The sequence below is a fragment of the Pecten maximus genome, chromosome 10, assembly GCF_902652985.1.
Source record: "Pecten maximus chromosome 10, xPecMax1.1, whole genome shotgun sequence".
In the NCBI taxonomy this organism is placed as follows: Eukaryota; Metazoa; Mollusca; class Bivalvia; order Pectinida; family Pectinidae; genus Pecten; species Pecten maximus.
Window position 1 is genome coordinate 39,759,389 of NC_047024.1, and position 22,269 is coordinate 39,781,657.

General features: G+C 34.3%; 1 protein-coding gene across 2 annotated transcripts in view; it reads right to left on the reverse strand.

The window, feature by feature from the left end:
• LOC117336179 (G-protein coupled receptor GRL101-like) overlaps positions 1 to 18,621 on the reverse strand; it is a 29,550-nt gene extending 10,929 nt beyond the window's left edge. The window contains exons 1-14 of one of the 2 annotated variants that reach the window (XM_033896576.1): positions 18,529 to 18,621; positions 17,254 to 17,327; positions 12,575 to 12,874; positions 11,027 to 11,072; positions 8,995 to 9,155; positions 8,099 to 8,177; positions 6,938 to 7,092; positions 6,366 to 6,533; positions 5,457 to 5,567; positions 4,926 to 5,051; positions 3,591 to 3,803; positions 2,652 to 3,009; positions 839 to 990; positions 144 to 293 (exon numbers count right to left, since the gene is read on the reverse strand). In XM_033896576.1, coding sequence (XP_033752467.1) covers positions 144 to 293; positions 839 to 990; positions 2,652 to 3,009; positions 3,591 to 3,803; positions 4,926 to 5,051; positions 5,457 to 5,567; positions 6,366 to 6,533; positions 6,938 to 7,092; positions 8,099 to 8,177; positions 8,995 to 9,155; positions 11,027 to 11,072; positions 12,575 to 12,874; positions 17,254 to 17,317 — 2,083 coding nt within the window. In that variant the 5' untranslated portion in view covers positions 17,318 to 17,327; positions 18,529 to 18,621. Of the gene's footprint in view, positions 1 to 143; positions 294 to 838; positions 991 to 2,651; positions 3,010 to 3,590; positions 3,804 to 4,925; positions 5,052 to 5,456; positions 5,568 to 6,365; positions 6,534 to 6,937; positions 7,303 to 8,098; positions 8,178 to 8,994; positions 9,156 to 11,026; positions 11,073 to 12,574; positions 12,875 to 17,253; positions 17,328 to 18,528 lie in introns of those variants that run through there. The other variant, XM_033896577.1, reaches the window with a different exon arrangement.
• Positions 18,622 to 22,269: the final 3,648 nt, after the last annotated feature.

Sequence of the window (22,269 nt, forward strand, 5' to 3'; positions counted from 1 at the left end):
TATCAATATATAAACTTTTCTACAATTATTAGCTTACATAGCAATATGATAAAATATCAATTATCGATACAGATCAAAGCAAAATAATTCGTATCGACTGTAGCTTTATCTCCAAACCAAATTGTAAGTTGATCTATATTTACCGCAATTTTGTAGATGTGTTAGATCTCTGCATGACATCGGCTCACCAGTGACGTCAAAGTCCATTAAACACCGATGATGTGGATAGTAGCTTATCCCGTTCTGACACAGAAGCTGTGGCTCGAAATATTTCGGGTCGATGAAGGATTCGTCTATATATGTATAAGTTAATGTTACAACATGCCAAGAGGTCAAGTGGGCCTGCATTGCTCACCTGATGATTTTTGTGTTTTCAGTTAGTCAAAAGAAGTTGTTAACGTTATTCATAAACGTTATCTAGAGTCGGGGTAATTCTTTTTCGCAACCTATGCTCCGATTCATCTCAGGAGGCTATTTGTTAAATCAAAATTGGCTCGGCTTCATTCAAAGGACAAACTAGCGAAATATTCCAATTTATACCTTTCGGTTAAACCGAAGAAGGAGCTTGACAATTGTTTAATAGCTAGGACGCAAGTGAACCAAAATCCAAAAGTTACCAAAATTCTATTCCATGATACCAATATAAGCATCTATGTACAAATGAAACGACAACGACTGTTTTAAATAGATCAGAAAAATATATTTTTAGACCTTGTATAAGTTTATTTTGAGTAAAAACATAATTTAAAAAATATTGACTTATTGAAAAGGTTGTTAATTAATTGTTTAATTACAATTTATTCCTACATTATTTGTATATCAGAGTAGCGGTATTTACCTTCCGTGCAAACTGGTGGCGAGATACGTAATATAGGTCTAGAATCATCGTTAAGTTTTAGCTGGATCCAGCGGATTGGTACGTCATCACCAGTCAAAATGGTGGTCTCACCATGGCATGACGGATGGTATACTGGGCCATCTAAATAACAGCTAGGGACCAAACGACAATTAATAATGGAATACTGGGCTATCTATATAACAGCTAGGGACCAAACGACAATTAATAATGGAATACTGGGCTATCTATATAACAGCTAATGACCAAACGACAATTACTAATGGAATACTGGGCTATCTAAATAACAGCTAGGGACCAAAAGATAATTAATAATGGAATACTGGGCTATCTAAATAACAGCTAGGGATCAAACGACAATTAATAATGGTATACTGGGCCATCTATATAACAGCTAGGGATCAAACGACAATTAATAATGGAATACTGGGCTATCTAAATAACAGCTAGGGACCAAAGAACAATTAATAATGGAATACTGGGTTATCTATATAACAGCTAGGGACCAAAAGACAATTAATAATGGAATACTGGGCTATATATATAACAGCTAGGGATCAAAGAACAATTAATAATGGAATACTGGGCTATCTATATAACAGCTAAGGACCAAAGAACAATTAATAATGCAATACTGGGCTATCTATATAACAGCTAGGGACCAAATGACAATTAATAATGGAATACTGGGCTATCTAAATAACAGCTAGAGATCAAACGACAATTAATAATGGAATATTGGGCTATCTATATAACAGCAAGGGACCAAAGAACAATTAATAATGTAATACTGGGCTATCTATATAACAGCTAGAGACCAAAGGACAATTAATAATGGAATACTGGGCTATCTAAATAACAGCTAGGGATCAAACGACAATTAATAATGGAATACTGGGCTATCTAAATAACAGCTAGGGATCAAACGACAATTAATAATGGAATACTGGGCTATCTAAATAACAGCTAGGGATCAAAAGACAATTAATAATGGAATACTGGGCTATCTAAATAACAGCTAGGGATCAAAGAACAATTGATAATGGAATACTGGGCTATCTATATAACAGCAAGGGACCAAAGAAAATTAATAATGGAATACTGGGTTATCTATATAACAGCTAGGGACCAAAAGACAATTAATAATGTAATACTGGGCTATCTTAATAACAGCTAACGACCAAACGACAATTAATAATGTAATACAGCATTACTGTTGTCACGTGTAAAGGAATCAACTATGATTGTATAGCATTTTTTTTTTAAATATTATGACGAACCGTTATATTAAATAATCCGTTGTATGTTAATACGATGATGAATAGTAAAATTACATCATTCGTTGTTTCTGTTATGACGAACAGTAATGTTACAAAACCAGGTATTTTCATATAACGCATATGATTCATATTTATCAGGTTTGTATAACGTCGAATAGTTATATTACATAATCCGATATGTTTATGTAGTGGGAAATTGTTTACATGACATTATCCGATATATTAATATAATACGGATTTTTTTACATGACATAATCCGATCTGTTTATACCTTAGGGAATATTTTACCTGGCATAATCCGATATGATAATATACCGGTAATACGGCATTGTTTACATGACATCATCTGACATGTTTATTTAATGAGGAATAATTTACATGACATAATTGGCATGTTGACAGCAGTTGTATGTTCTCTTTATTTATACGACTTAAGAAGCATTGGCAGGCGTATGCTGGTCATGATAACCAACTAAGACACCCCATACAACAGAGGACACTCAAAACATACTTACCCGTAGTACGGATCACATTTTTTTCTGACATTGCCACAGTAGGTTAAGTTGCGCATGTGTCGCCCGTCCAAATCACTCGTGAACTGGATGTATGGTTGTGGGAAGTGGAAGGCGTGATAACAAAGCTCAATCTCCTGGTGACACTGTCGGGAGTGCGTCAGCAGTGCATCCAAAATGTACTCACTTTTATACTGGATAGAAACCGGTTGTTCAGTAATTAGCTTGACGTTTATAGAGCCGCCATCTTTGCTCGTGAAATAACAATCCTCATCTTCAGGGGAGGTGTCCATGAAAACGGAGAATGGCCATGCCAACTGTGTTAAGTCTGGGGTGTAGGAGCAGTTGACAGTTTCATAACCTATCGACAACGTAAATGTTTGTTACTGGTGACGTCATTCCTTTGCTAAGAAAACTAGAGTAACTATAAAAGAGCTGGATTTTCTAACATATATCTGTATAGTCAAGTGTCTGTAAAGATGGTACATGAGATCAAATGAAGAATGCAGCTATAAGATGAGGAACTCTTCTCTGGGGTTTATATTTAAAGTTAGAAAAAGTAGTAAGTTGTAACGAGTGACAATAGTTTTATCTGAGAAACGAACGATATTTCATTTTAAATGTTCATAAAAGAATAAAAGAAAGAATCGTACATAGTTGAGGATATGCTGGACCAGATTGACTTGGAACTATTTTCACTTATGATATTTTACAAGAACGGGACATTACGCCTTTTTCACTATTCACAAACTGTCCAGGCGGTTTAAAATGATCTTTATTTTTGAAAAAATAGGTCGACCGGAATTATTACCAATAGAAAATTACTTAAAAGTTAATTAGATATTTTGGGTACATTTCTGTTTTAAATATCCAAACGTGGCATGATTAATTCAAATATTTTAAACGCTATCTCGCTGATTCCTTGAACGGCAATGAACTCACCACTGCCTCCGAGATGAACTCGCACCATTGTATCATTACATGACCTGTCAGGACAATGTGTAGAGCAGGAATAGGTCGGGTTTCCAAGGTAACAAGACTTCCCATCCTCATCGCTTCTGTCACGACAATCAGGAATGTTGTCACACATTCTATATATAGAAACATGACGACTAGACTGGCAAGGCCATACGGTCTCTATCTGTTTAGGATAGCCTAGACGGGAAAAAAATAATCTAAATAAAATACGCAGAAGAATATTGCCATGGTGATTTTAGTAATACAGTAAATATTATCCATTTTGAAAAATAAAAAGATAGCATCATGAATCACTTTCGTCTTTAGAATATCGGGAACAACCAACCGATTGAAAAAATAGATTTTTGAAACATCCCCTGTGTATAGAAAGTTGAGCCAAGGATAAAATGTCTGGCAGCCACTGATTGGCCAGTATGTTATGAAGTAAGAAGATAGTCCGATTTTCCCAAATGTTCAGGTAATAATAATTAACAGGTCAACATTTCAGATTTTTGAGAATTTTTACTGCGCAATTCACCCATTTTCAAAATGGCTACCCTGGAGAAAATTTGAGCTGAAGGACCCTAAACGTTTGTTATAAACCATAATTGTCATATTGAATTCAAGAATTCAATGAAATACGCCAAAACGTTACCACTAAAGTCTATGGAAAAACAATTGGTTGGTTGGTCCCTAGTAGACTCGTCAGAGATGATTGGGAGTGACATCCTACAGCACTTTCATCAATCTAGGACACGTCAGTGATTTTATTTCAATAATGTGTATTGTTAAAAATCAGTCCTCTCCAATAGGTACCAAATACATTCAAACCGCGAAGTGAATGAAAAATAGATTCAGGAATCTCACCAACATTTAGAGAGTAAAATGATAACTTCGTGTTATGAACAAGACACTGTCAGGATGACGAATCAGCTGTATGATGTTCCTAGGATCACTGACGAGTCATAGAAGGAAGAAACAGCTGTGTGATGTCCATAGTATCACTGACGAGTCCTAGATGGACGAAACAGCATTAGGGTGTTCCTAACATCAATGAGTGATACTGGACGAACGAACAAAACAGCTGTATGATGTGGCTAGCATCACTGAAAAGTTCTAAATAACTATTAATTTGTATTGAAGGTTTCCATATAGAGCAATTGTTAAACATTAGGTAATATGTGTGAGAATTATGTTAATGTTGGTTGGTTAAATTCATCCTTGTCATGTTGTCATTCATGCTGCCTATAAATGCCATCTGAAGACAGTTCAATGATTATCTGACCTTATTTCGTTAAATGTTCTGTAGATTACGCCTACCATTACACGTTGATGACCATTCATCTGATTCGTCCCAGCATTCAACCTCGCCATCACAAACATCGTAGTCACTGATACACTGACCACTGTGACATGTCCATTGACGCGACAAGCAAGGAGATTTGTCTATGAAAATGTGTGTAGTTGCAGAATATTAGTTTATGTAATTTTAAAATTAATGATGAATTAAAACAATGCTAAAGATAAAAGATAATGGTGTATAAACAAATTTTGATTATGCATTGATTTGTAATCCAACACTTATGTGCACAAAATTGAGTAAAAACGGGAGTAATATGCGTACGGACCATGACGTCAAATAAGAAATTATGACGTCAAAAGAAATTTCTCAATCTTATATATTATACATTTTTGCGGAAGTGGAATTTGATAATTTCGTCGCTATATTGATGACTATTTTAAGTTGTTAATGTAAGCCGTTACAGTGGAACCTAATAATTAACTGATTAATTACTTAGTAATTGATGAATATGCGTTGATTAATTTATTATCCAAATAAAATAAACTCACAACATTTACGTTCGTCAGAGTTGTCATAGCAATCAGGATAAAAGTCACACACTAGGTTCAGGGATACATATTTGCCATTGTCACAGAGGAAAGTGGCCGAATCCCTTTCACCTGCAAAGAAAGACGTATGATTTAACAAGTATAAATTGTATTAAGGGCACATCTGAAATATTACGGTAACTCACGCCACATTTGAAAATTACACACAAGTATCGATGACATAGCTGAAAAGCCCACACATATTGATGACTAGATTTACATATACTGATGACTAGATCCACACATACTGAAGACTACATTCACATAGACTGATGACTAGATTCACATATACTGATGACTACATTCACATAAACTGATGACTACATTCACATATACTGATGACTAGATTCACATATACTGATGACTACATTCACATAAACTGATGACTAGATTCACATAAACTGATGACTATATTCACATATACTGATGACTAGATTCACATATACTGATGACTAGATATACACATACTGATGACTAGAATCACATATACTGATGACTAGATTCACAATAAGGTATCAATATAAGTGAAACTGTTGTTTAAGAAGATCATGCTCATAAACATTCGTTGAAGTTTTGTTTTCTGTTTGAATAGAATCAACTAGGGGTAACAAATTGAAGAATGCTTGCATGCATTCAATCTCGGGTATGTTGTTTCAAAATTAAATGGAATTACCTATTTTCAATGCTTGCCCTGTGATAAGAAGCCTGTAACGCAAACAATAGAAACAAGAGCAAATGATCGATGTATATCGTAACTTCCTGAAGGGGAGGTAATTATTACAGCTATATCACATGTTTGTGAAAATTAAATGACGCATAATTGCAAAACAGGTTACGAACTTATTTCAGAGGGAAGGCTGGTACACTTACTAGTTGACTTCAGACATCCTTCCTCGTCCGACTGATCCATACAGTCTAGTCTGTGATCACACACAAAATAGGAGAGGATGTATTCTCCTGTCTGGTGACACCGGAACAGGCGGGCAAGGATGTTCGGGGATATCACGTTTATTTCATTGGTATCAGGTACGAGAGTAGCTGGAACATAGATTTACATGTTTAAACATTTTTTTTATCGTTGATAAAGTGTATCATTATTATCGTGGCAATTTTCTACCACTGACAATATACAAACATAACAATCAAAATAATCATAAGACCGAAACACTACGCCTTTAAAGCCCCCCCCCCCCCCCCCCCCCCCCCCTCCTTCTTTCTTTAAGTTATCTATATATCTGTATCCTCTATAGGTTGTTAAGGAGAATAAACAGTTACTCGCAATGGACATCACCTTTTGTCACAAAAATATGGAGGGAATATTCCAAAATTTTCTCTTGAGAACTGTTTTACAAAGTCCATGTCTTACTTCCTATATCCGGAAAATCATTTTGGCAAATTTTTCAATGACATTATTGAAAGAAACAAACATTTATCAATCTTACGCCGTTTTATTGTTTCTTCCTCCTTTTCGGTAGAATTCAAACAGATGGAATAGCTCATAGAACACCTGCTATATACCCATTTACTGAAGGCACTTCTTCCTCGGATTGAAATCGACACACAGGTGCTGTACTCATCCCCGTAATCATAGTCCAACCTGAGAAATATAAAAACAAACAAACAAACAAACAAAACAATCTTCCTCGGATTGAAATCGACACACAGGTGCTGTACTCATCCCCGTAATCATAGTCCAACCTGAGAAATATAAAAACAAACAAACAAACAAACAAACAAACAAAACAATCTTCCTCGGATTGAAATCGACACACAGGTGCTGTACTCATCCCCGTAATCATAGTCCAACCTGAGAAATATAAAAACAAACAAACAAACAAACAAACAAAACAAAAACAAACAAAAAATACGGAAAATTATCCTAGTCAGCTTTATTTGAAATTAATGCCATGTAAAACAGCCCCCATCCAATAGCAGCAAAATTTTACATATCTACAGATTTTCAGATAAATACCTTCAGGATCTTTTTTTTTTTTTTTTTCATCATAAGATTTTTTTTGTTAATTTGAACGGAAAAATACTGTAAAACTTAATGATTTGATAAAATATGAATGCGTCAATGGTATGCTTTTTAAACATTCTTACTTGAATTGTTTTTTGAAAAACCACCAAAGAATACTAACGGCGATTTGGATCCTTTTACTTCCTCAGCACACGTATGTGTGCTACAAGAGCTCAATATAGTAAACACACATTCAATACAGCAACATAACGATATTTTTCGCTGTTTATCTACGTATCCTCGGTAGCTGTTTCATGTTCTATGTCTATATGTGATCGTCTGTAATTTACCTGTGTTTGGTTAAAGGGCCAAATGCCTCAAAAGTTCGACAATTACTTGTCTCTATTGTACTACATGACCAATTATCCATTTCTAGAAATGCGCATTAAGCGAACATCTGTTAGGATCTTGTGCCTATATTGGACCATACCGTCGTTTTTACTTACTAGGCCCTATATTTTACTCTGTAAAAGAAAGAAAACTACATATTGTAGCATATGAAAAACCATAATCTATGTTTGATAGATTATTTCCAAATTAGATCATGATTATACAAATTTCAAGTAAATGAATAAATAAATACCAGGCTGTATATGTTAGGCGTCTGGACTTGTCCCTTATAAAGTCTTTCCAATGAAAGTTTCTGCCATCGTTTGTCAGCCCTAGGGAAAATTAAATATCAACACAAGGTAAATACTACCACTTCAAAGACATAATTCCATGACAATGTTGAAAAGCTCGCTCAACGTTGAAAATAAAATCAACATATCAATGAAAATTATAATTTGCTAACAATCTTTTATTAGAATAAAACATGGAGCCGAGTAAATAGATCTGATTATATGATAAATTGATTAGTGATGAGCAGACAAGTTTAACATTTGAGGATATTAAACACTTGATCCAAATTTAATTGTGAGGGACATTTAACGTTTAAACATTGGCATGCGCATGCGTAACATAAAATATTGGAAGAAACATTACAAGCGACGGACAGTTATCACACAGTAGCTAACCACATTCCTACTTTGTATTATTCCAAAGGAAGACCCCAATACTAGAAATATGTTTCTGTTTATTTACGACAATTGATATACTGTAACAAACTTATTTTCGCGGTTGCTTAATTTCCTGTTTTCACGCCTAACGACATTTTCGCGGCGATTTAATTTCGCGATTAACAGCCATAAAAAGCCTAATGTATCAGTGATTGAGATTATTTTGCATCAGTTAATTTTCGTGAATTTTAATTGCCCAAGAAATACGCGAAAATTAATCGCACGCGAAAATAAGTTAGCTTACTGTAATGTTTGTTTTTGTTTCATAAATGATTTTTATATCAATTAATCAATAATTTCTTTAGATAAAAAATCGTCAAAACTGCTTCGGGAGATATTGATTTTGTCAGATTTTACTAAATACTGAATAAGCAGGACCCCTTTCCCTTACACGAAAAATAAAAGTTACTCTATCACTTACTTATCAGAAAATGCTGCTCCCCTATCCCTCCAATTCCGTGGTGGTAAACATATCTGTCTATAACATCAGAGGCGACTAACTGGTCCTTCCAATTAGAGATCATGATGTCGTCACATGGGATATCTCGCACCATATCATTACTCACGAAAATACATCCTTTTCTAGAATGATAATAGAGTGTCAAAATACACACTGGTCAACCATCCCTATTTGTTAGGGAGACATCTAACATTTTTCAACAGTATATATAGAGGATATATAACAGTGTCTTCAGTAATACCAAATATATTTCACGAGTGGGGCTAATATTTTGATATTTATCAAAATATTAGCCGCACGAAAAATATTAGCCGCACGAGTGAAACATATTTGGTTTTACTGAAGACACTGTTAGATATTCTGTTTATTACATTTTTTATCAACGAAAAACCCTACCCCGTATGCTAACTAGGACTACAGCGATAATTTGTAAACAAAAAAAGTAGTTTGCCCTGCCAGGTGCTGACATGTATGTCGGGCTTTCTGATTGGTCAATTATTTTGGTATTTTCTAATCTTTAATTTGATTGGTCAAATCAGCAAAAGTGATATTTCTTCACTAGTGAAAAATATCACTTTTATAGAATGAATAATTTTTGATATTTCACTGGTAAAAAATGTAATAAATAGATATAATTGATACAATTTCAGTAAAGGTAGCTTAAAATATTCGGTTTTAAACTTCAATTTAACTGCACGTTTTCTACAATTAACTGCACGTTTCTAAAGCTCAATTAAATATGCGCAATATTTCTGATGGCAATTTTATACAGTCGAGGCAAGTTCATTTTTTCTCATTTTCAATTAAACCAAAAGGATTTATTAGTCATCAGGATATGGCTAAATAGTGCCTCTCCCTTTGGGTGCATACATTTCAAAACCAACAATAATAGCCAATTGTTGACAAGAAGAAAAGAACCATTCTTATCAACTTATTACTAATTAATTAGTAAGTTACTATGAGGAATTAAACACCTGCTGTAATTTCTTCGTGGAACGGTTCCAATGAAAAACAGACAAAACATTTTTGATATTAAATTTTTTTTATATTCCATTTGTAGCATAAATATAAGCCAAAATATACTTCAATCAAAAACTGACGAAAATTACCGTACAATAATCTTCTGATCAAAATCCAATAAATATTTGACAACAATAGCGATATGTTCGTCAATAGCAATTTATTTTGCCGATGTTTATATTCTCGAAGTGGTTTTATATAATTCCTTAGATGGCCATATTGCCATCTACAACGTCGCGCTGTCGACTATAGAAATACTTAATATGTACCCAACTATTTGCATCAATGTTGTTGTACTGCTTGTTGCTTTTATTGATTTATCAATAAAAAAAAAACAGTTTAATGACCCGGGATGTTTTTTTTTACATGTACAGTAGATGGTCTGCATCAATATTTCATGCTTGTTTTTATTACTTTTATAATCATATATATTATATGTTTATGTAGATATTAATATGACAGTTATGTATGATAACCATGAACATTCCGACATAGAAGTGAAATTGATTCAATATTCATTGTAAACCTGTAAATATGGCGTTATCTCTCTAACTAAAGTAATTTTTATAAAATCGTTAAAAACATATCACTTTATTGAAAGTGGAAATAACTTTTAATTGATGATATGCCTTTGACTATTTCATTGATATTACATGTAGTTTAACATTCACATATAGCATTACATTATACAATCCTGTTTATTATATAAAAAGTATATTCTTTTTCTTTAAAAATTAAATACTTGGAGACCTCACCCGAAAAAAACCTAGGCTGTATTTTGGTCGATAAACCCAGCTAAATTATTTTTCTTAAGTAATATACTGCATTATCATACAATGAAGAAGGATTTTTTGTGCTAAATTGACAGTCGTCCAGTATCGCAGAATTAGATAATCTTTTTAGCATTATTCCACATCAACAAAAAATGCTATTCTATTACTATGAGAAATGATAAGGCCGTCTGTATACTTACCCTGGCACAAATATACTCTCTGTTTTTCCTTTATCTACACACGTATCTGCACAAAAGAAAATATCTTGATATGTAATAATTCATATCATTTTAAATTGATCACCACATCTTCCGTATATAACTTCAGATACGAGTATAAATTATTTCAAATTCGATACTCTCCCTTCAAAAACTATAGCATAAGACACGCACGATTGAAATTGTATATGGGTATTCTCCCTTGGTAATTTGATTTGTAATTGTCACATTTTGTAGGTTATTTTCATACATTGTTTATATCCAAAGGAAAGTATATCTTCATGTGTTGTTCCGTCAACAGCGTTAAGGGGCAACTTTGAGTTTGGGATGAAAGATGAATATTTCTGAAAAAGAGCAAAAACTTACAGGTTTAACAATTTACCTTAAAAACCTTCCTTCTTAATCCCTTTATGCCATATTTGTGTAGTATTTTTCATAGCAACCATTTACATTTCAAGGTTATAACAAAATTAGTGTTTATTCGTACATAGGTCAAATCGGGTAAAACAAAATCTAATGTCCCTATCGTCTGCAACAGACACCTGTGAACATAACAGTATGGTTATTTTCCAGGTTTGATTATTTATGTTACTTATTCCGTGGTACATCTTCCTTAAAAGTAACCCTACAGAAGAAACCATTAACATCTACAGCAAATTATTGGCGATTATTGATTAAAGTATTGGTTTTAAGAAACGTTTTGTCCAAACTAACATTTTGATATATCACATGACTTGTTTTGTGCAAATTAGTAGATAATTATTCGTGTGTGAAATTCAACATTATTATCTTATTAAGGTGACCATTGCGATTGCCAACGTGGCAATTTTTTATATGGAGTGTTGGTGTGAAGGTGGGTGTGTCCAAAACATTAAAAACTTTTTTTCCGACAATGATATAGCATCCTTATATAAGGAAACGATTTAAAAAAAATAATAAAAATATATGATGATGAATGGCGAAATCACTAAAATCAACGTAACGGATGTTACATCTGATTTCTAATCAAGAGGCCGTGGGATCCTAACCCGATAGACGAGGCTTGTTGTTTTGAGAAATAGAACATAATTCCTGATTTTTCTTTTATTTTACACTTTGCTTAAGTAAATACAAAAGCTAATACGTGTAAGCAAAAAGGACATAAACTCATAAAACTTATAAATACTGTTGGTACTAATTAGTTACGTTGGTTCGCTTGATCGACGTAAAGTTCTCTATTAGCACATGTTTTCCTGAGGCAAGTGATATATGTGATCATAGGTTAAAATAGTCCATGTTTGTTAATAAAAGTGTTTGCCTACTGTATGTGGTCTAAGTCTATACTAGATAAAAAGTAAAGCGTTAGGAAACAGTCACTTTATGCGAAATAAATTATGTGACAACGGGGCGTGTGACGTCATAATAAGAAATATATGACAGTTTATGTAACACAAACTATCCGGATTAAATATACGTATTGTCACGCGCCACGGAACATTGTTTCGGTAACCATGGTTATATTTTGGAGCTACTTTGTCTAACTGTACGTACCGTAAAGTACAGCAACAAACTCTGCCGCTGACCACTGAAGACTGGAACGGCACTCGTAACCACCGGTGTCGCCTATGGAACTGTATTCTATTTTTAGAACACTCGATGTTACGTTTTCAGCGCTAGTTGTCGTTGTAATTGTCGTCCTGTACATCCATCGGTCCTGGTCCGGAAGTATCTTCTCGTGTCCGTTGTGCATGAAAAACCAAGTCAGTGGTAGGAGAGACGGATCATCTGTCGTACATGTCAATGTCAATGTTTCCTGGAATTTTACCTCCAATGTCCCAGTTATGTTCAGGGCTTTAGTGGAAAATCACAAAGAAAATACTCATTACCTTAAATATATGACATACCTTCAATGTCCTAGTTATGTTCAGGGCTTTGGTGAAACAGCACAAAGAAAAAAAACTTATTATCTTTATGACTTACTTTCAATGTCCCGTGCAGTTATGTTCAGGGCTTAAGTGGAAATCATAACGAAAAAACACAATAATTTAATTTTGTATGAAACACGCATTTTCATTGGCTGAAATAATTTTGTTATACCTCCATAACAAAATTTTTGACGTTGCGAAATGTAACGTCATTTTTGATTGGCCGATGACGTTGCGTAATAATTTATCACAGAAAAGAGTTCGCCAAAGACGGTTTATTTAGAGTACACTCCAGTTTTTTCTGTTATGACTGTATAACAGAAAAAATAATTGATGTTAATCCTTAATTATCTTAAATTTATGACATACCTTCAATGTCCTAGTTATGATCAGTGCGTTGGTGGTACATCACAAAGAAAGACCCAGGAATCTTTATGACATACTTTTAATGTCCAATTATGTTCAGGGCTTTGGTAATAGCGTACAAAGTAAAAACTGTTTATGACAATAACAAAAACTAAGTAGGTTATATTACTAAGGCTCATTCAAATATATACCCCATTGACAGCCTATATACTGACGGCCACTAAATGCAGAAAATGACACTTATGCCAGACAAACATATCACGTGAACTCTTACAAATTGACAAACAGTAACACAATTCTAAAATAATAGCTTGTAAGATCAAAAACTTAATGTAGATAATCATAGAATTCAATTAATTATTTACTTTGATTTAACATTAAAAAGAGAAGCTCAAACCAAACATTTAAATAACTTGCGTCAAACTTGTCAAATACAGGAAATAAACATACCTACGCCTTTTCTTAATCCATGTTCGGGAGATATTTTAAATATATTGTTAATAAAGCGTCTGTGTGAGAAATTGAGCCCCCGACCTTGCTCACTGTCTACAATGTTTTTCTATGCGACAGACTTAAGTGTACCGAAGTTTAACGCCAATTTCGTATGTTAAGCCACAAAGGGATTGCATATCTGAAGCGTCTGACACTAAAAAAACTATGCAAGTACAAATTGTATCAAGTAACAACAAGCAAGGGAGAATAATGGTCCTAATATTGTACATTGACACTTTAGATTGCCCTAGTATTGTGTGTTGATTAGTGGGACCGGTCTCCCCAACAAAACAGATTGTCCTAATATTGTACAATGTTTAGTTGGATTGGTCTCTCCGGCAAATTAGATTGTCTTTGTGTTGATTAGTAGGACCGGTCTCTCCGGCAAATTAGATTGTCCTAATATTGTACAATGTTTAGTTGGATTGGTCTCTCCGGCAAATTAGATTGTCCTAATATTGTACAATGTTTAGTTGGATTGGTCTCTCAGGCAAATTAGATTGTCCTAATATTGTACAATGGTTAGTTGGATTGGTCTCTCCGGCAAATTAGATTGTCTTTGTGTTGATTAGTAGTGTAAAAGTTCAAGGAGAAGTAGTGTGCAGCCAGCCGGGATTGAACCCGCGACCCTCGGCTTACTGGTCCGCCGCTCTATCGACTGAGCTAAAGGGAAATTCCCCCTAGCCGGAAGCTAGAAGGCGACCATACAACTATGTATGTACAGTATTTACATTTAAAACCCGGCCTGCTACACTACTCCCTCCTTCAAACGTGTTCGCCCCCGAACACACCAACCCAGGTTCTCTCTCCAAGGAAGCCTCTTGCTTTCACATGGAGTGGTCTGCGGCACCAATGTAAAAGTTCGAGGAGTAGCAGTGTGCAGCCAGCCGGGATCGAAACCGCGACCCTCGGCTTACTGGTCCGCCGCTCTACCAACTGAGCTAAAGGGAAATTCCCCCTAGCCGGAAGCTAGAAGGCGACCATACAACTATGTACAGTATTTACATTTAAAACCCGGCCTGCTACAGTAGGACCGGTCTCTCCGGCAAATTAGATTGTCCTAATATTGTACAATGTTTAGTTGGATTGGTCTCTCAGGCAAATTAGATTGTCCTAATATTGTACAATGTTTAGTTGGATTGGTCTCTCCGGCAAATCAGATTGTCTTTGTATTGGTTTAGTGAGATTCGTCCCTACGACAAATTAGGTTTTAATAGCATTGAGTATTGTTCAGTGGAAATTGTTTCGTGGGACTAGTGTCTTGGACAAATTAGATTGTCCAAGTTATGTATGTTATTCAATGGTACTGGTCTCAATGACAAAGTATACTGTCCGCATTTTATGTTTTATTTAATGGGACTGGTCTCCATGACATTAGATTGCCCGAGTTGTATGTGCTATTCAATTGCAGTGGTTGCCATGACAGATTGTCCGAGTTTTATGTGTTATTCACTTGGACTTGTCCCTATAACAGATTGTCCGAGTTTTATGGGACTGGTCCTCCTATTGTTTCTTGCTTTGTCCTAGTATAATGTATTGATAATTGTTATTTAATATGACAATTCGATTTTCGTTATATTTAATAGAAATCGTCTCTCCGGTGAAATAGATTACATGGCAAATAGAAACAGAGTGACCTAAGGGACAAATTACACAGGCCCAGCGATGTATTTTGCGTGTAAAAAGTATCATATCAGAAAACAATACATCTGAATGTGTTATCGCTTCATGCAAAATAAACATGTACAACAAAATAACGCTATCAATCGTACCACACGATTTCATTATTGATGTCATTAGAACTTCATTGCAGAAACTTCATTGCAGAGCACGCTTTGTTAAATAGAAGCACAAGTACCTGCTTGATAAAAATGTCATAATCTGGCGGTAAATTGTTTTAAAATTTGTCTATAATTAATTACTCTTTTTTTCGCTTTTATGTTTTTGTACTTCTTACGTAAACAATACTGTATTCATCTTACTCACATTCAAAGTCAGACGAATAGACTTCTATCTGAGAGATGACATCATCGAAAACCTTAAAAATCAGTTGGGATTGATATAACCAAAAGGCAAAACGTTTAAGGGAGACACCGAAGCTGTGTACATTGTCAATATCTGAGGCTGAAATGTTAAGGTCAAAATGTTTTATGAATATTTAAAAAAAAAATATATATTATACCAATAATTTGAGCTAGGAAGATTTCATGATAATTAAATAGTCGTAAATCATGTGCAGACGTCAACTCGACCATTTTTATTGTTTTCCAGTCACTCAAATGCCAATCGACTCAGCTTAAAATGAGTACGATTTAGGGCAATGCAAAAAATGTTGTATGTAAGCTTTTAGCGCCGAAATGGCAGCTCCGGCTCTATACTCGCCAGGGTATTGAGAAATACATTGGCTGGTTGTTAAAGGCCAATTTACCACGGATGATAATTCGTGAACAGCTTTTTCATGGCTATGTTACTGTCATATAGCGGTATATAAAACTCCAAATATATTGGGCGATTAACCGTAAATGCTACTCCGCATCCAGGATATTGTAATCCTTTATTAATGCAATAAACAGCTATCAAATTAAAAGTAACATTTACAAATTGGACGATTATTTCCATATATGTTAAATTGATTTTTCAATTGGATATATGAAACCACTCTTCTGCTTTAATGTTATCTCGATTCCAGATCCGGAATCCGGGACCGCTTTTATAATAACCTCTATACTTCACGACGCAATACTATATCAATAGATTTAAATGTATAAGCAAATAAAGCGTGCAAGTGAAAAATCAAAATCAAATAGTATTTATCCGTGGCTCTTTTGCAATCAGGAGATAATTATCTCATTCATATTTAGTTTTACTATTTTAATTTCTTTTAAAAAAAAAAAAGGGGGGGGGGGGGGGGGGGGGAGTGTTGATATGGTGTTAGAAATGACGTAGAAGACTGGCCTGTCGATCTCTGTTATTTTTCATGCACCAAAAAAACATGATAAAATTTTGTAATCATTCTACAGTAAAACATTCTATAACCCCAAATATTTCATAATTTCAAGGCTACAGATTTTCACGGTTTAACCATGAAAGATCCGTGGAACAATACTGTACCAATAATACATACAGCAATATTCGTTGTTATTATATTCTTGTTTCCATAGCAACCACCAAAACAACAGAAGTTAATGCATAACAAACACATCAAGTAATACTGTACCTTATATGAAATCCGGTTTAGAATAAAACAGTAATTTTATGAATGATGCATTGTATTTTAAATCATTTCCAGTAGAAATAGTTGAATAATGAAATTCATTATTTGAGTAAGAACACACTGTATTGAAAATAATTCTGAAAAAGAAAAACGGCCTTGGAGGATTTAATTAATAAGGAGTTCAGAAGCGATCATAACATGCTTTCTCTTCTTTAAGCTCACTTTGTACTTACATTCACTGATTACTGTTCTCGTTATGGATAGGACTATCAGGTATGCCGCTTCAAAACAACGCATTGTGAGGTTTCTGAAAAACACAGAGGTGATTGTTTGGAAAAATAAACAAACAAAACAAGGAAAACATCGCCATGAAAATATAGCTACAATCCAAGCTCATATCCATCAAACGAGAACAGAACACAACTAGATCACGTGAAGTTCCTTGATAATGCACAGTTCAAAGACCAGATGTTCAGCAAGGGAAGGCGTCTTCTGCATCATCCGCAACATCCGCCTTGAAAATCTAGGTCACATCAGGGTAAAATCACATCCTAAAGTGTAAGCTAGGGTTGAAGTAACCTTGTTGGTACCACTAGGTATGGCAATAAGTGTCAAACACGTCTCACTACATATCACACAGTAAACTTTGATTTTCTCTAAGGAGAATATGGTTTCGATGAACAAACTTTTTTTCCATGGTCTTCGTCATGCAGAATCTCCTGAAACCTTTTGTTGTTATTTTCCCTTCAGTAATCGATATCTGCTCCGAGAAACGTAATAACAGAAACAAGTCATTGGATATCGAATGAACCGGGCATGTAAACATGGTCAATTGGGAAGCAGTTATTTCTACAACTACAGATAATTAATTACCTCTTAAATATACATGCATATCAATATTAAACGCTACCCATCCCCTATGCCTATGGGGCTACGTTCAAGTTCGTTCTCTGCATCAATGGAATATGTCGTGGCAAAACCCTAGGCATATACATCTAGCTGTTTGTTTGATGTCGGGAAAACAAACCTTACCAATCGCTTAGTTGATGATTTATTTTGAGGCTCACAGAGGAATGACAAACAAGGCCAGTCAATTCAACGGTTCGGAGAACTTGAGATTCGTTAGATGTGCATCTAATTTAATCTGAATATGGCGGTACCTGAGCCGTCGCTTTTGGCATGGCATATTGCAGAGCAACTGAGAGCGAAAATGAACAACTAAGAATATATATTTAACACGAACGAAACAGTATTATAAATTAATGCGATTCCTGTGTCAACCACCATTGTTTCTTCATTGTGATGTGACTCGTTTTCGTCAAACCTTGTGTCACTGTTCGTTAAAAAAAAAAAAAAAAAAAACATAAAAGAACAAAACAAAAAAGAAAGAAAAAGAAAATTGAAGGGCGTTGATAAGTTGCAAAAACTTGTGCCCAATCCCTTTGTACGTTTTGACAATAAAATATGTTTGAATCAATAGAAAATTAACAAACAAATACACATCCTACCTTTGTAAACGATGAACTATCTCACTTTGCTTGACTGTTGTTAACAGAGATCAGATATGAAAGAGCCCCATATCCCATACTCTTTGAATGGCGATGATCTGAGCTCCAGTCCAACATACTCTGAACGCTCTAGACTGGACACACCTTTCAAGTGAAATGCATGACTAATAGTGTTTTGCTGAACTCATCTTCAGGGATTTGTAGATCAGATCTGCATTCAGTTGAAAATGCATATTGTCGAGCTCATGAAACTTATCATTAACGGTTGTCATATATTTGCAAATTTTACAGAATAAAACATCACCGTGCTAATGTATTCCATTCTCGTTTCATTGTCGTGTGGATTTGATTGTTATAAAGTACAATACATAAAAGGAAATAGCATGGATATCCAATCGTCTAGACACTGTTATAATTTAATGAATATATAAACACTCGCGAGTGGATATCGTGACGGTAGACAATAATTTTTTTCATATGGAATTATTGCCAGATAATTGACACCAACGCAACTCATGACGAATGACCAAGCCTCATTGGAATTAAACACGACACGTGTATTGATGGTATTAATTTACATTTAAAGGCTTAATGCATTGTACTCCTAGGAGAAAAGACCACCAAGGCAAAGCCGATCATACCATCCTGTACAGAGTTTATCTCGGGATATACAATAATTGAAAAAAAGCGTTGGCATATTAATGAAGAGGCTCGGTGGCCTTAGAACACTGTACATTATGTATTGTATATATGCTTCATTATCAGATCTATCTAATCCCTGACTATATGACAAGAGAGCAACAATTTCAAAAAACACTATTGGCATACTTTCTAAAATATATAACGAATAAATATAAATGCTTATTCCATGTTGACCGAGCCCTTTCGCCTTCAGCTTTCTTTTTTTTCTTTTTAAGAATATTTTATGCTTGTGCAAATCAAACGGTTTAAGGATTTTACCAGAGCCATACGAGCAAAAAAAAAAAAAAATTGTCGACATAATTTTGAAATTCTAAAACGAATTCTATTAATTTCGATTGATTAAAAGGTATGGTGTTGAGGTAAATACATTCATGTATATGCTATAAAACCGATTATTGCCATTATCCTAACAATTACACTTGCTTTAATTTCTGATATGAATAGACTATCATTGTTTCGACCTAAAGGCGTAAAATTATTTCAACAATAGGGCATGCTAGTGATTTGTATAAAGATATTAAGCTTTCGGGCTCCCATAGTGAATACAAATATTGACCATGTGGCAAAAGTATATATTTTTTTCTTATTATTTACATAGACTTCTACATAAGATGCCATAGGCTTGCAAAAATTACAAATTCTTGGTAGTAAACATCACGAAATGGAATGGAAATACCATCTTCATATCAAGAACTGGGGAATTTAATTACCAGTCGATGCCAGTTAAAATGGTGGAAATGACGGGGTGCTTGATCCTACAGTGGCAGTCCAGTCTGTGTAAGTGTCAGACGTTATTGCTACGCTGATTGAAATTTTCAGCGTTTATTTTATTACTTCCGTTATATTCAGCTATTGCTTCCGATGTAGATTATCGCGAGTGTTGATTGGTTAATATTCCAGTTGTCCACTATTGGGATAACGATATGTTGTTCTTGACTATTGTTAGAAATTGTTAGTATCATCGATCTGACTTTTGGACTAATGTTGTAAAGTTTTCATCTTGCAGTTAATTGCGACATCAGTGAACAATGCATTATATATATACATATATACATGTATATACAGTGGATATTGAACCTGACAGCGGAGAACTTCGTTTAAAGTTAATTACGGTATACATGTAGTTGGTAATTTTCGCGGGGCATTTTATTTCGCTATATTCACGGTCAAGCAATATACTGCTAAAATACATACCCAGCGCATGTTTATAATTAAGTGTCTAATTTTGTCATATTTCTACGTGACCCAGCGCATGTTTATATTTTTTCGTGACGTGGCTTAGTCCGACGGGACAATCGCGAAATAGTACCTATGAAATATAAAAACTATACATTAGAAGTATAATACAGCAGCAATTCATTTAGAACAGAATTTGAACCACTTTTCAATTTCATACGACATACATGTATCCATAAATAATCCTCAATCGAACATTTTCTTCGATATCTATTAATATTCAAATTACCATATACGTGTAACAATAAAAACAAATTAATGGATCGAGATGTATATGTACTTCGATTTTGTTAACAACATTTGCGAAACCAGTTATATCGACTTATATTAATCACTCTTGTTGGCAAGATGGATATGAAGATTCATGAAGATGAATATTTGTTAAGTAAAAAATATAATAAAAAAAATACTGTTAAAATGGGATTTGATGTCTTAAAGACACAAAATGACCAAAATAAACATTATACTTGTCCAATGGTTAATACAATTAGAACAATAGAACAGAATAAAAATATACAATAGTTTGTTTACAAGAGGTAGCTGTAGCAAGTACATGTATAATCCCAAAATACAAAGCGGGAATCTATTTAAAAAATAACGTCTGAGTGAGTGATGTTGACATTATTCTGCACATCATAAAAAATGGACACATAATTATATGTACATTGTAAAGGATATTTCCCACTGGAAAGTCACGACCTTTGGATATCCGACAGACACGGAAGATTTCCCATGGTGCATTTTCACATCGGAAACAAGTAAGTAACAAATTTTCTGGACGGGGTCAAACCTCATCCATATTGATAATGTGTTTATTCGTCAAAATTGCAGCTCTCGGGGGATTAATTACTGAAAGTAGTTTTCGTGCATACTTTATATAATATGCCAATTTTCCCGTAATTTTGTCTGATTTAACAGGAACTGTGCAAATATAACTAATAACAACCGTTTTATTGTCGTTGATAATTAAAAAATATCTGTATCAGAGGAACGGCTGCAAGTATGATATCATATCTCCTACACAAACAATGACCTGTACTGTCGACACAGATAGAAGCTATTTTCATGGAGGTAAATCATCTGCATATGGGCCAATGTTATTTATTTTAGAAGAAATAGACTTTTTGTTAGTCATAAAACAAAATGTGAAACAAACTCGAATAAAGTACTAGTTTTTTTCCCCCCTATGTAGTTTAAAGCTCCCGCAAAAGCCAAGGTGATTTGAGGACGGGCGCCAAGGATACATTAACAAAAAATAGAAGCAGACAAAAAAAACTACAGATTTTAAGTGCTGAAATGAGGCAGCAGATATATCTTTTGTTTATTTTCTAACCCTAACAACACTCGTATAAGATCGATATATATATTTTTTTTCATACTCGTGAAATAAATGTGATGTGGAAAATCAATCAATGTCCTCTATATATCGTAGAGATCATTAACATTAAATATCTTGTCACGTATTCTCGATGTCAATACTCAAACATACTATCATTATCCAACTACATACATTATCTAAAACTAAAAACTAAATCTTCCATTTTTCTGCAAAAACATTCTATTTCCCTGTGTAATGCAGTTAGATGAGTGCGTACTGGTTATCACTACCCCGGTTCCCACCTTGAGGACGTTACATGAATTTGATTTAAATCTATAAAATGGTTGTAAACGATGAAGAAGAAGATACTTACCCTTCCGGAACGCCTGGTCGTATCCAAATTTCAAATTTTGTTCTCGATTTACAATTTTGGAGTAAATATGATTCCGTTTGTAGTTTCTTAAAATAAGATACTTAAAAAAACA